Source organism: Paramormyrops kingsleyae, chromosome 16 (assembly GCF_048594095.1).
Source record: "Paramormyrops kingsleyae isolate MSU_618 chromosome 16, PKINGS_0.4, whole genome shotgun sequence".
NCBI lineage: Eukaryota > Metazoa > Chordata > Actinopteri > Osteoglossiformes > Mormyridae > Paramormyrops > Paramormyrops kingsleyae.
Window position 1 is genome coordinate 426,613 of NC_132812.1, and position 15,140 is coordinate 441,752.

At 43.3% G+C, this 15,140-nt stretch overlaps 1 protein-coding gene and 1 long non-coding RNA gene across 7 annotated transcripts; one reads left to right on the top strand and one right to left on the bottom strand.

Annotated features, from left to right (window-relative positions):
- Positions 1–4,396: 4,396 nt before the first annotated feature.
- LOC111840055 (uncharacterized) lies at positions 4,397–7,493 on the bottom strand. The gene is made up of 3 exons (XR_002837291.2): positions 7,389–7,493; positions 5,038–5,294; positions 4,397–4,937 (listed from the first exon to the last, which is right to left on the bottom strand). It is a non-coding gene; the product is annotated as an uncharacterized lncRNA (long non-coding RNA).
- Positions 7,101–13,598, top strand: LOC111840054 (uncharacterized). 6 transcript variants are annotated; one of them, XM_023804452.2, is made up of 6 exons: positions 7,101–7,124; positions 7,424–7,697; positions 7,925–8,191; positions 8,816–8,929; positions 9,323–9,475; positions 13,079–13,598. In XM_023804452.2, the coding sequence occupies exons 1-6, from the start codon at positions 7,116–7,118 to the stop codon at positions 13,246–13,248; spliced, it is 987 nt and encodes a 328-aa protein (XP_023660220.1). In that variant the 5' UTR covers positions 7,101–7,115; the 3' UTR covers positions 13,249–13,598. The 6 variants fall into 6 exon arrangements, with proteins under 6 accessions (XP_023660220.1, XP_023660219.1, XP_023660221.1 ...); XM_023804451.2 differs by lacking the exon at positions 7,101–7,124 and adding an exon at positions 12,025–12,119 and having other exon boundaries at positions 7,137–7,697; XM_023804453.2 differs by lacking the exon at positions 7,101–7,124 and having other exon boundaries at positions 7,145–7,697; positions 7,925–8,104.
- The last annotated feature ends 1,542 nt before the right edge of the window (positions 13,599–15,140 follow it).

The window sequence follows — 15,140 nt, forward strand, 5'->3', positions numbered from 1 at the left end:
AGAGTGCAGTGTTAATGTAAGTATTACTTTGAATCGAATGTGCATTGTTTTTCATCCTAATCAGGTCATTCATGCATGAGTCGTACATTAACTAGTACATAGAATTGTTTACGGAATTAATATTTTTATGAATTATCAATAAAACACAAAGTATAAATTGTATCGTGGACCAATTTTCGCAACTCATTGGTGTAATGCTATAGAGACATGGCCCATTCTCCATTTTGAGTGGGAATTGAGGTGGATACATTTTAAAGATCACTTTCATTAATCGAAAAGGTAAACCGCCTTAATATGTGTGTTTTTTCACCATGATGAAAATTTAAGAGCTTAATTCAAAATATATTTTAATATATTTTATTTTTATTTTTTTTTATTTTTTTTTTTTATTATTATTTTTTTTTTTTTTTTATTGCCCACCACCACCCCCCCTCTTTCGGAGGACAACTTTATTTTACATTACATTCAAGAGTAAAGATTGTGGCCGCTCCGAACTCACCAGTACCGTGGAAAAGGAGAAAAACAGGGGGGGTACAAAAACAACAGCGTAACAATAACAGACATCAATCACCATGGGGAGAGGGGGAGAGAGAAAAGAAAAAAAAAAAAAAAAAAAAGGTATACAGAAATAATAACACTAATAATGTAGGCGGGATGGAAAAAAGATGAAGTATAGGGGAATACAGAATACAAACAACCATAAGAAACATAACACTCATCAAACAACAAGAATTATAACAACATCAGTGATACTAATAATAATTAATACAAATCGGTATTATATATATGTAGCATACACACACGTAATCGTACCGTTATATATGTATATTTCAATTCCTAAATCTATAACATACCCTAAAAAGTAATAATAATAATGATATTGATCGCTCAACCAGTCTTGTATGCATGTGCAAGTGTAGGTGTGACCTGATTTGTCATTGGATGTGCTGGCATTTAATGCCGTCAGGGGAGGCGGCAGCACCCCCCCCCCCCCCAGGCCCAAGGCGAAGGCAGGAGAACCAGGCAACCGAAGCCACCCTACTGCCCCCCCGGCACAAGGGCCCACAGCCACGCATCCCAGAGACAACCACCCGCCCAACCCGAGAGGGACTAAGGGGGCGCCAACCCCCGCACAGGGAGGCCCGCAGAGGGAGGACGGGCGGCGAGCCCCCCAGCCCCACCCGCAACCACCCCACCGGGGCAGGCGGGTCCAGGGCCGAAGGGCCCCACCCACCGGGACCACCCCCCGGCGGACGGCCCCCCACACACCGGGGGAGCCCCAGCCCCCCCAGCCCGTCCCCCGGGAGGACGGGCCGCCGCCCACCGCAGCGACCCGGCACGCCTCCCCCCCAACACTGCAGGATGATCCAAGGGGGGCCCATACAAAGAGCCCCCCCCCCACCCAGGAGCGGACCCGCGGCGACCGTGGAGCGGCAGACACCCCGCCCAGCCCAGACCGAACCCCCCAATCCGCCTAGCAGGGCCCAGAGCGTCCCAAGATTCCCCGGACCGCCCGCCAGGGCCCCACCACGGCGCAGCAGAGCCAAGCACCACCCGGCCCGCGGCCCAAGAGAGGAGGCCGCCCGTACCCGCCAGGGCCACCCGAACCCCCCCATGATGGGTCTTCCCCCCGGCGGGCCACCCCACCAGCACAGGGCCAGAGACAGAGAGTTAGGGGGGGCCCCTCAGCCCCCATCCCCTCCCTGACCCATGTTGGTGTGAAGTGTGCATGTACATGTGTGAGAGAGTTGTGTGTTTATGTCTACTATGCATTAAAATTAGTGGGTGCAGTTCGGGTATGAGGGCCCCACCACTGGCAGATGGCAGAGTCCCCCATCCCCCTCCCCGCACCCCCAAGGCCCTAATGTAATATGGACTGCGTATATGACTAAGGTGCAAAAAGTGGGCGAGCAGTTGAGGCATGGGCACCCCACCGCTGGCAGACGGCAGAGCCCCACCTGCCTCAACCCACCTCCTCAGCCCTAGTGTCATGTGGTGTCTAACATGTAAGTAAAAATTGAGGGGCAGTGTCTCGGCGCACCTCCCCACCGCCCCTCAAGGCCCTAGTGTTGTGTGAAATGTGGTGTTGGACCCAGGGGAGCAATAAGGGCGTGCCAGGAGTGGGCCCCCCCCGGCACCGGGGCCAGATCCCCGACTGGCCCCGATTAGTCCCCATCCCTGACCCCGCACAGCCGGCAGGGACGGCCAACCGAGGTGTTCAGGGGCGGCACAGGCAGCCCAGCAGCAGGGAACGCCCCCCCCCCCCCAGGCGCAGACCGGGAGAGACCCACCCCACCACGCCCGATGAGACCCCAGCTAGCGGCCAAGGACGGGACAACCCCAGACCCCCCCGGCAAACGGGGAGCCGGACCAGCCAGGCGGGGTGACCCCCACCCCCCGGCCACCCCAGGCCCCCCCCCAGGCGAGGCAGAGGCTCCCCCCACCGCCCCCCCCAAACCACCCCACAGCGCCCGAGGGCCCCGCGCCGGAATCGCCAACGGCAGACAACGACCCGTCCCCACCAGGCAACGGGCCCGGGCAGACCAGGCCCCCCAGCATGCGGGCGACCACCCGCCCGGGAGCCGGAGCAGCGGCCCCAGCAGATAGAGCCCACGCCCCCAAACCCACGCACCCCAGCGCAGCGGCCCAGGCGGAACCCAGAGGCCCCACCCCCCGATCCCCCCCCAGCGCGCCACCCACCCCGCGGGGGCAGAACCCCCCCACCCCCCGCACCGCCCCCACCAGGCCAGGCCAGCGGCCACCCAGAGACACTGACCACGCGCCCTCAGCCAAGAGAAACACCAGAGGACCCCAACAACCCAGCCCCCCCACCCCCAGCCCCCAACCCGGGACGGTGACGGCAAGGCCCCACCACCCCTGACGACATTACGTTAAAAAATTCATTATTGGAGTCCAACTGTCTTCAAAATCGATCAATTGATTTTTCTTACAGGCAGACATCCTCTCCATGGAAACATGATCCCAGAGTAGATTTTTGAACAGATTTATGTTTAAATTCTCTTTTGACTTCCAGTTCAGAAGGATTGTTTTCTTAGCAATGGTTAGTACTGTGAGAAGCATGCAAGATTTATTCATGTCCATATTAGTGTCAGTGAGGTCCCCAAGCAGGCAGAGTGAGGGGGAGGGTGGGATGGGATGCCCTAGGTGTGTCGATAAGTCTTCACAAATCCTTTGCCAGAATTCGTTGACCGGTGTGCAATACCAGAAAGCATGCAGGTAATTATCTGGTGCATCCGTCTTACAAGTTAGGCATATGTCAGTATCTCTGATACCCATCTGGAACATCCTCTGCCCTGTTTTAATATATTTTAAAGGAAAATGTAAACCATGTAATTATTGAACCGTATCATAACTGCAACACCCGTGACGCACCATATAACACCAGCGACAGAAATTAACTTAATTTCTGATCATTCATCGCATTAACATGTTAGTTATTGGAGTCATAGATATGATGTAGCACCAGTGACATTTTGACTAAAATGGAATAATTTTTTTAATGGCTGTCCCATAGGTGGTAATGAGACACACATGGAACCCTAGTGCATGGAGACTGCACCACCATACCTCCCCCACATGATGAAATACGTTATTTAATCAAGTATTAACTATAACTAATCATGTACATGCTGACTCTTGGAGTTGTACCTAATATTTTAAGCCCTGCAACCTCTGTGACATGGTTTCCCACTCCAAATGAAGAATGACCCACAGCTGCCCACCACAGGGGCCCCTGAAATTCACCCCAGAGGGTTTTGCCTTGGCTCTCTGGAGCTGGGGTTGTGGGCCCCACATGCACACCTCAGTGCCGTTGCCCCTTTAAAACATCTGTCTAGGGCTGAGAGACAGAACTCCGGAGTTTGAGGTCGTGTGCTCGAATCCAGCTTCAGCCGTACTTCCAAAATAACTTAAATTGCCCTGCTTGGCATAAATATAATACAAAACACATACAAATACATTTATTATATGTCACATCTTTATTATTATATATCACAATTATTAGTAATTTATGATATAATATGTAGAGGTCATGGGTCATCCAGCTCCAGCCTTATCTCTGAAATAGCTCTGAAAAGTCATATATACACCTTATTTAGGAAAACTTACAGTATACAAGTATATAAATACTTGCATACTGTAAGTTTATATATATATACATATATATATATAATGTACAGTATACATACAGTATATAAGTAACATATAATGGAAAACACTGGGCTATGGATCAAATCCAGCTGCAGTCATAACCAACGGGGGAAAAAAAGTCTCATAAACACTTTGCTTCAGCAAAACTTTATTATATAATTTTTTTAATTAATAAAAAACATACAAAATGATTAAAATAAATAATATAAAACATTTAATAATGAAATATAATAATAATGGGGTTGTGGAGTAGGAGTAGCGGCAGCTTGCTGCCCAGACAGGTCTGGAGGGGAGGAAAAGGTGAACGGCCTCAGGTCAGAATGGGTTTCTGCAGGCTCTTGCTCCTTTTGCTTGGGCTGAGGTAGAGGGGCGGCTGATGTCAGGCTGGGGTTGGGGAGAGGGATGACCATGGACAGCACAGCACGTTCGTTATGCTTACGAGAAACAAAATATTTTTAAAATAACCTCAGTCAGCATTTATCATTAAGCCGTAAAAAAAAAATCCCTCAGTTCAGCTGATCCCAAATGTTGGCTGAACACACTTACCAAACAGACAGTATACACTGGTTTATTTAGAAAAGCTGCAGTGATGTGGTCTGCATGAGCCCCGGGCTGCTCAGGACCAGCCATCTGATACTGCTGTAGTCCTGCAGGACAGCAGCCCAGTGGTTCAGCCTCACAGAGAGCAGAGCTCCAAGCAGATGACCTCCACGAGTCAGCTCAAGTGAGGCCACTGTGCAGGCCCGGTGCCTTGGCCCAGTAGACAGCTGCTCAAAAAAATGTAGAAGCTAGGCCAAGTGTAACACAGCAGCAGAGTGCATGGCTGGAAATCTGTAATATCACTGTCTACACAAATGATTCACTCACCACTTCAGGCTTTCCTTCCCTGCACACACTGATGTTTTTGAGTGGCTGGCCTTGAACCTGCCCTGAAGGAGCCACTCCCTGTGCCTCGGTGGGTAGGAGACACGCTGCCTGTCTCTCTCCGGCAGGTTGTTCCAGAGAGAGACAATTCTGGTAATGTGACTCTCTCAGACACAGGGCTCATGGCACAGCCCCACCAGGTACCTCACCAGCCTGACCACGTGGTTGTACCCCGGGGCTCCATCTGGGCCTCTGAAAACCTGTGGATTGAAACAGTGTTTATGTAAAGAACTGCATTCTCAGCAAAAAATAATGAACAGCTCAATAAATGTAAACATCTGTTGACATAATGCAAGACATAATGAAATAGAAATTTATCGATATATTAATATAAAGCTTCCTGAAGAATTTTGGATCTTTTTAAGCAAACATGGCTGTGTCTATGTTAAAATTGCATTCTTAGCAAAAAATAATGAACAGCTCAATCAATGCAAACATCTGTTGACATAATGCAAGACATGATGAAATAGAAATTTATTGATACATTAACATAATACTTCCTAAAGAATTTTGGATCTTTTTAAGTAAACAGGGCTGTGTTTATGTTAAATTACTAGCAAGAAGTATTACTAATGACAAAGACTACATAACTTTTCTGTACAAAATATTTTTTTAAAAACCTTTGCGATATAACCCAAAACCTTTGCATTATAACCCAAAACTTTTGCGATATAACCCAAAACCTTTGCGCTATAACCCAAAACTTTTGCGACATAAGGCAAAACTGTTGTGACTTTGAACTGGAAATATGAGTAATCAGTCAGTGTAAGGAACATAATGATAGGAAAACATGGAGCGTTTAATCAAATTTTACTTTGATCTTGGTCTACAATATATGGACATTCAGTTTGTTCTCGGATCTATGCATGATGTTCACATAAGTCTGAGGCAGATTAATAGGATTTTATGCAGACATCCCAACCTGCAAAAACTCATTTCAGGGAGGCCCGCCCCCCCCCGAAGGGAAATGACTTTATTTCACACAAGAGAATTACTACGGAGCCCCTAAGGTACGGAGCCCCTAAGGTGACAATTAGGGAACAGAAAAAAAAACGGCAGAAGAAAAAAAAAAAAAAGTCATGTTTTGCGTTATAACCCAAAACTTTTGCGATATAACCCAAAACCTTTGCGTTATAACCCAAAACGTTTGCGATATAACCCAAAACCTTTGCGTTATAACCCAAAACTTTTGCGATATAACCCAAAACTTTTCCGTAGTAATGCAACAATAAAATCAGGTGACTAGTGTACTTTTGGTCATTCAAGTGCAACTTCCAAAGCCGCTGTTTGCATAATGTGGTTGATCCCCGCTTCGCTTATTAATCTAATTTAACGGTTAAAAAAAAGTAAAGATCAAAGTAAAATTTGATTAAACGCTCCATGTTTTCCTATCAATTATGTTCCTTACACTGACTGATTACTCATATATTTCCACTTCAAAGTCACAACAGTTTTGCCTTATGTCGCAAAAGTTTCGAGTTATAACGCAAAGGTTTTGGGTTATATCGCAAAAGTTTTGGTTTATAACGCAAAGGTTTTGGGTTATATCGCAAGAGTTTTGGGTTATAACGCAAAGGTTTTAGGTTATATCGCAATGGTTTTTGGTTATAATGCAAAAGTTTTGGGTTATAACGCAAAACATGACTTCTTTTTTTTTTCTTCTGCCATTTTTTTTTCTCCTCCTTTGTCCCCTTAGGGGCTCCGTAGTAACGGGCTTCCATATTGGGTGCTTTGAGACGGACAAAATTTTAACTCAATAGAATTACAAGCTATTTTAGGAAATAAAACGTTACCCCTAGTTACAACTTTTTCTGTACTACGATAAAGCCCTGCCTCTTCGCAATAAACTACCAATAGCCTGCGAAAGAGCTGACTGGTCCAGGTTCCTATTGGTGGACGCTCAGACAGTCTTTCATTTTGGATTTTCGAGTAAGTGCCTAGTGTTTGGGAAAGTATTTCAGCTGTTGTTATGGAAAATTTCAGTAAATTAATAAATCAGAACGATAAGTCGCATTTTAAATATGAACCATGTAACTACTTATGTATCAGTATCAGTTGTTAAATGAGTGAATGGATTTTTTACTAGTTACGGTAACATTTTAAAACGTTTAGCAGGAATCGAATCGAAACAGTGTGTTTATTCTTGAAGACTGCATGGTAACGGTTATATGCTTCGCTCCGGTGTGGACGCCTGGGCTGTTATCTCGTTGTTTCTAAATGTCCGCGTTATATCAACGATTAGGGAACTATCCGTATGAAACCTTCCACATTTCCCCTACCTGTCCATAGCTCACCTCGTCCTTATTGTTTCACGGCTTATTTTGCACAGGCATGTTTCCCCGAATCGGTTATGGAGAACAGCCAGTCCGATGATTCAGAGTTGGCAGGACCGTTGTGGGCCATGTTGTGGTCTGTAACGGAGGCTGCCGAGAAGCAGACACTACAGATTGGAGCCTCGGCGTGCGGGGCTACTGCTGTGGTAGACGTCCTGCAGGCGCTGGGGATTCCTGTTTCCCCGGAAACAGCTGACGAATGTGTCCAGACCCGACTACGGAGGAATGAGGCGCCACTATGGGACTACCTGCTTTCCCGTAGTGAAGCTGGTACTGCAACAAGGTCTAGTTAACGTGGTAGAACGAGATACGGAAATCCTATTACCTGCTAAATAAAATTCGTCCGTAGTGAGATTTTCGTTCTGTCATACCCAAAACCGATAATGCAAACTCTTTGAGTTCTTGTAACTTTAGTGTATGTGTCTGTGTGTGCAATTGGGCTTACATGTTTTCAAACTTACATTTTTGTGAGTATGGATGTGTCCACCCCTTCCCAGGTGCCACACAGCAACAGCTTATTGAAGGCGCAGAGCATGCCAGTGGGGGGCAGGTTGTGGGCCGCTTCTTTGCCCTCCACCCCCCTCGGCGTTTGCAACTGGTGCCTTGGTTGGCTAGCTGGATCTCCAGAGGCGCCGTTCCTGTGGCAACCATGAACATGCAGCAGGGTGTACACGAGGGTGAGGAGATACCAGATGCCTGGCATCATCAACTGGTGTTTGGGGTGGGGCCCAGTGCTGTGTACATGACCAACCCGCTGGATGTGGGTGAGTGTTTGTGTGGGCAAGTATGTTCAGCACCACTAGGCTACTCACTGCACATTCAGTAAATTATTCCAACAGGTCTGGTCCGGTTCAACCAAATAGTTATTTCAATATTAGTTCAAATACAACAACTTGTGGCCATAGGTGGAAAGTAGTGGGAGAACATTGTAAGCTGGATTTGAGAAAGCACTTCTTTACACATTGTGTAGTAAAAGTATGGAATAGTTTTCCTGTTAGTGTAGTGTAAGCTGAAAACTTGGGTTCCTTTAAATCAGAGCTAGATAAGATTTTAATAACTTTTAGTTGAATTCTCCCTAAGTGAGCTTGATGGACCAAATGGCCTCCTCTCATTTGTAAACTTCTTATGTTCTTATGTGTGTTCAGTGCTGAAAACCGCAAATCCGGAATGGCTTATTTACTGTGTGAGGTTAAGATACATAAATATAAGGGAGAGAGCTGTTAGACAACAACACAGCACATCCACATGCAAACCAAGGATGTTAATTTGTATAACGTCAGAATGAGCAAAGACCATAATAAACAAAACTGTTCAGTGAGTGAAAGGAAGCTAAATATTCTCAAAACTAAAGTATAAACACTATTTCCTTTTATCCCTTCTGAATACAGGAGAAGATACACAGAAAATCCCTCTCATTCCCACAAGTTTCAGACCAATATACACTTGTAAATACTATCATCAACTAGTCAATGTCATTAGTGTCTTCAAAAGGAGGCCTTTTGGTAGGTAGCATATTCAAATCCACGTACAGCCCCTGTGTCTCCAGGCAGATCAGTCACTCATACAAATACGAGTTAAGAAAAAACACCAAACATTAAACATATTACAAAATTTTGTAAATTGCCTGATTTAATTTTCATTCCATGTTTTGAATACATGTGTGCCTAGCTGATATGAATGTTTTCATCAAGTCACTGCAGAGCCAGCTTTAGCTATAGGTAGAATAGGCAGCTGCATAGGGCCTCCGAATTACCGGATGTTTCAGAGGAATTGAAATGATTTTCTTTCTAGGGGGGCATCCCAAGTAATGCTATGCCTAGGACTCCAGTAAAGGTAGAGGTGACCCAGAGGCATTTTAAGTGTGTATTTATGAATGTGTTTTTTTGCCTTAACAGTGAGTGAGGCAGTCATGCACAAACGGCTGTGCAGTGAGTCTGTGCTTCTGATTCGCCGAGAGGATGTCCTTCAAAGATGGCTGGCCAACACTCCCGCCAGCACACTGTCTGAAGTCAGCTCTCACCCACGGTGGACAACGCTAGATGTGGAGGGTGAGGGAGAAATCATCCACTCTATGTTAGTCAGTACGATTCCTAACGAGAAACTAGGTTCAGTGTGCCTCATGGTTGGAACCCTGTAGGCCAGTATAGTCATGCCTGTCTCTTTGTTCAGTTTTCTTAGCACTAACAAAAATTCACTGGTTGTGTTATTCTGTGTAAGAATAGTGTACTTGGGTTGATAATGTGTGACTCAGATGTATGGCAGTGGGTGCTTATATCCTGCTTCCTGTCACATTTGATTGGTAGCCCTAATGCTCTTCTATAGATGCTCTCGCATCAAAGTTCCGGAACTTGGTCCATAGTTGCAAGTTCCTGGGCTCTCTCTGACTGGGACGAATGAAAGTCCTGGCCGCTTTTGTGTGTCACTTTCACACCACAAAACAGGAACTGGGACCTTTTATGCTAAATAAGCATGGGAGACGCAAGGAGCTTGTAGGCTGAACTTCACACATAATTTCATACAAAATTACACTGTCACTCCAAAACAATGGAGGATGAAAAAGTCATTTTATTTGTTATTTATCAGGGATTGATCACAATCAAAATGGGACACAGCCTTTTATTTATATGACCCAGGGCATGTTTTTGATTCTTATAAAATATGGCCAGTAGAGCAATCTTTTGTTTTCCACAGAATAAAAAAAATCATGACGTTAATAAGCACAATGTTAGACACAAGTCAACTATTGATTGAATTTTCTGATGCAGAAATATGGAGACGCAAGCAAAAAAATATTTGATTCAATTGATGCAATAATTTAGGGCTGCACAATTTATCATAAAAAAAACAGTGATCTTGATTCACACCTCTATGCGCTCTCATTTCTACATTACAACGGTTTTTCTGCATTGTATTACATTAGCTGGATCAAAACAAGCACTTGTACTTTTCCCAGAGAGTCTCAAGCGTGCCAAAAATACAGTACTTCAAGGTGTTGGTTTTCCACTGGCGTAAATACTGCTACTGGCACTGAATGACATCACAGCGCAAGGTGGGGTATTTTGTATTGAATCCGAAAAATGGCTGTAGTACATTATAGGGCTGGCTGATGTGCGATATTAATACTAACATCGCATGTTGTGCATGTGCAATTCTTACTTCACCAGTCAGCTAGATTAAGATCAGGATTTTTCTTAAGAACATAAGAACTATACAAACGAGAGGAGGCCATTCGGCCCATCGAGCTCGCTTGGGGAGAACTTAACTAATAGCTCAGAGTTGTTAAAATCTTATCTAGCTCTGATTTAAAGGAACCCAAGGATTCAGCTTGCACTACGTTATCAGGAAGACTATTCCATACTCTGACTACACGCTGTGTAAAGAAGTGCTTCCTTAAATCCAGTTTGAAATGTTCTCCCGCTAATTTCCACCTATGGCCACGAGTTCTTGTATTTGAACTAATGCTGAAGTAACTATTCGGTTGAACAGCATCCAAACCTGTTAGAATCTTATACACCTGGATCATGTCCCCCCTCAGTCTCCTTTGCTTGAGGCTGAACAGATTTAGCTCAAATAACATTTCCTCGCATGACATTCCTCTAAGACCAGGAATCATTCTTGTGGCCCTACGCTGCACCTTTTCTAAGGCCGCTATGTCCTTTTTAAGATATGGTGACCAAACCTGTACACAATATTCTAGGTGAGGTCTCACCAAGGAATTGTATAATCTTAGCATTACCTCCCTTGACTTAAACTCCACACACCTGGAGATATACCCCAACATTCTATTGGCCTTTTTTATTGCTTCCCCGCACTGGCGAGAATGAGACATGGAAGCATCAACATACACACCAAGGTCTTTCTCATAATCAGCTACCTTTATTTCAGTAGGTCCCATAAAATACCTATACTTTATATTTCTGCTCCCTACATGGAGTACCTTACATTTGTCTATGTTAAATTTCATGTGCCAGGTGTCAGCCCAGTCACTAATTAAATTAAGATCCCGCTGTAGCTGCTGAGCCGCTAGTTCAGTATCTGCTACACCACCCACCTTGGTGTCTACTACTTACTTTCAATTCTTTATACAGGGAGTTTAAATTTGGCAGTTTTATTTTGTCATAGGGGAAAAATGATCAGGTTTTGCAATTTTTATTATTATTACTTTTCAAGATTATCTAGTATATGTTTAAAAATCAGTTTAAAGTTTTACCTTCACTACTTTTGCATGAGCGCTGCATGCGTTCTCTGTGACAATCATAATCATTTTCATCCTTGCTGTTTAAATCCTCCTAGATGGGTTTTTGAGAAATTTATGGCAAATTTCATTTTTTTTTTTTGTTTTATTAATACAGCAATATTTTTTACAATAAAATCACATTGCAGTACTTCAAATAACGCGCTGTCCATATATATACAAAATACTTTATTTCTTTTTATGCTATTCTGATCTCTGGTTCTTCCAACCATATTGCAGTTAAAACTTGGGTCACTTCATTTGTCCATGTATCCAGTATAATTATTACTGTTATTTACTTAATTTATTGTTGTTTTCTGAGTTCGCAACTGTCTCCAAGATGGCGGTCATGCTGTGTTTCAGAGGCGGGCTATTTGCATAACCTGTCGACAAAGAAAGCATTTCGTCCCACCCCAAAGTCCCGAAGTACCAAAAAAAGTACCTCACTGGCACTTTTGGTAATGGCTATTTTGTTTACCCTAATTGAATGGCCAACTGAGTGTTTCTTTTCTGTTGTCAGAAGCTGATATTGATATTGGATCATGTTTTTTTTGCAGTTTAATGTGTACATTAAATGTTAAAATTTAAGAAAAAAAATCATTACAAAGTATGCCCTGCGATGGGCTGGCCCCCTCTCCTGGATTGTTCCCCACCTCGTGCCCATTGCTTCCGGGATAGGCTCCGGACCCCCCGCGACCCAGAAGGATAAGCGTTTTGGAAAATGGATGGATGGAAATCATTACAGAATCGTGCTCTCAATTATAAGCAAAAGAATTGTGATTTACATTTTTTCAGAATTGTGTAGCCCTAATTAAATGTAATTGAGGTACAAAAATAACTCCATCTGTTCAAATATTGCCCTGCTACTTCTGTCTCTTTTCTCCACATATCTAGTTAGCATATCAAGTGCTTATGATCAACCAATCACCAAGCTATCGCTGTAAATACCTCCCCAGTAGTATTTTTTTTAAGAAAAAGTACCTAGTTTGGAGTGGGATTTTAAAAAAGCATTCTGGAACAGCCTATGAGGAACTACAATCAGGCTGAATTCCTGCGGTATGAACATAAGAAGAGATCCTGGTTCCATAAAAAGATTCTGCTTCCTGAAATATGTTCCTGTGGTGTGAAAGCACCCTATGTTTTTGTGTATTGCAGTGAGTCTGTGCTTCTGAGTTGGGCCCCTGAGTAAGGCTATAGAATTTCTGGGTCTAAATGCAATGTTTTTAAGTAGTGTTCATGAAGCTTTTTTTTCACAACTATCTTGCATTTACAAGCATTGGAAGTTTAGTCTTGCAGCACCTGTATTTAAGTTGGTTCCTTGATAGCTGTGCACTTGTTATATATTACCTACCTTGTTTCTGTGTTGCTTAAGACAAAAGCATCAGCTGAGTAATAAATGGAAATGTTCTCCTTCTAGGCCAGGTCAGGAAAATATGCCATGAGGAAGACTGTGGGGATGATGGGGAGCTGAAGATGAGCCACATTGTCATCCCAGCAGCATATCAGTCAGGAGTTACGCTTTTTGCTCTGCGGGTCTCTGTGGTGGGACAGCAGCTCCTGTGTACCCCTGAGTTGCCTCTTTTGTGAGTCAGCCTCTAACCTCAGCCTAGTGCAGCTGGGTCTGTCACCAACTGGCCTTACTGTGGATATAGTAGGCCTACTGTTAGTTATCGGACACACCTATGATTACTCTATATTAAGGCAGGGTACACTCTTGACACTCTAGATTTTAAGTATGAGGTCACAAACTATTTAGTGTCACGAAGCTTTCAGGAAACGCACCCCTGAAAATTTACCTAAATTTATCTAATGAAAATTTGTTACATTTTGTTGAGTTGTTACTTAATGGGGCGTTAATGTATAATGCGTTGTTACAAGAAGTGATTTGAAAGTCATCTTTGACCTGTATTAAATTAAAACTAGTAGAAAGAAAATAATCAGCCTTATCTATCTGTCTGTCTGTCTATTTTATTACTATTATTATTGTTATTATTATTCACACATATTCTGAATTTGGTGCATGCATGGAATTGTAATAAAACAGGGCCAACATAAGACTTGGAGTTGTGGAATGTCCAAAAACATCATGAATGACACTATCATGCTCCAGTATAGAAACAGCATCCACTGAAGGCCCTGTTGTTTATGAACAAGGATGGACTGATGCTCACCACTATGCACAAATCTTTGTGTTTCTGGAGTATGGGATTTTAGTGTCCAGGGGGGTGTTTTTCATATGTGGATTACTCGGATTTTTTGTTGACGATTTGGCATGATCTTGGATCTGTCGGGTTTTTCGAAACTCTTGCTGGATGTGTTGTCATAGCAGCACATCCAAATCCTCAAACCTGCTCAGAGCAGGTTTGTCCTATGTAATCAATGATTAGCTCACACTTAATCAGTGTCCATGCATGGAAATCCATTCAGTCATGGCCTCGCCATTCATGGATGAGCGACCAATTGCAATTGGTGCACAAATAATAAGAAGGAAATTTCAAATTGAGAGGGTTTTGTGTGATCGGCAAGATCCTTTATTGTTGCCGGATGATACTCTTTTTGAAAGATACCGCTTCAGCTGAGATGGAATATTATATCTTAAAGATTTATTAGCTCCGTATAGTAGAAGTCCAACTAGGGAAGGTAGGGCTCTCACAGTCACACAGACAATGTGCATTGCTTTGAGATATTTTGCAAGAGGCACTTTTTTTGTATGCTGTAGGCTATGCAGAAAATATATCAAAGATTACAGTTTGCCAGGCAATTCGCAAAGTCTGTTTGGGTCTGAAATATTTCCTTCAGGTCTTCATTGTTTTTCCTGGAGACCTGCTAGTGCAAGCAATTAAAGAGGCGTTTTATGCCATTGCAGGTAATGTATACGCAATAAAATTACAGTTGTATAAAGAATTGAAAAAATCACACTAATATTTTTATTACCCAGAATTTCCAAAGGTTTTGTCTCCCTTCTTCTTCTTAGCTTCAAAAGCGTTTTATAAATATTGAAGATTCCCTACATATACATAAAATTAACAAACACATACACATACGAATGTTTTTTTTTTAAACTTTACACATTGTTTGGATACATTTATTTTCTCACTTTACAAATTACTGTTTTGATAAACGTGCTTAGATGTGTTTAGTACAGTATATCTCTTCTTGTTTTATCCTGTTCATTTTGTGTTTATTGTAATTTGGTAATTTTTTGTGGCCGGGAAACAGTTAATTGGTTTTCCATTATTACTTGGGGAAAATTCGATCAGAACTTGAACGTTTAGGATTCGAACCCGAGTTCTGAACGGATTAAGTTTGAGTTCTGAGGTACTACTGCATATATACACTCACCTAAAGGATTATTAGGAACACCAGTTCAATTTCTCATTAATGCAATTATCTAATCAACCAATCACATGGCAGTTGCTTCAATGCATTTAGGGGTGTGGTCCTGGTCAAGACAATCTCCTGAACTCCAAACTGAATGT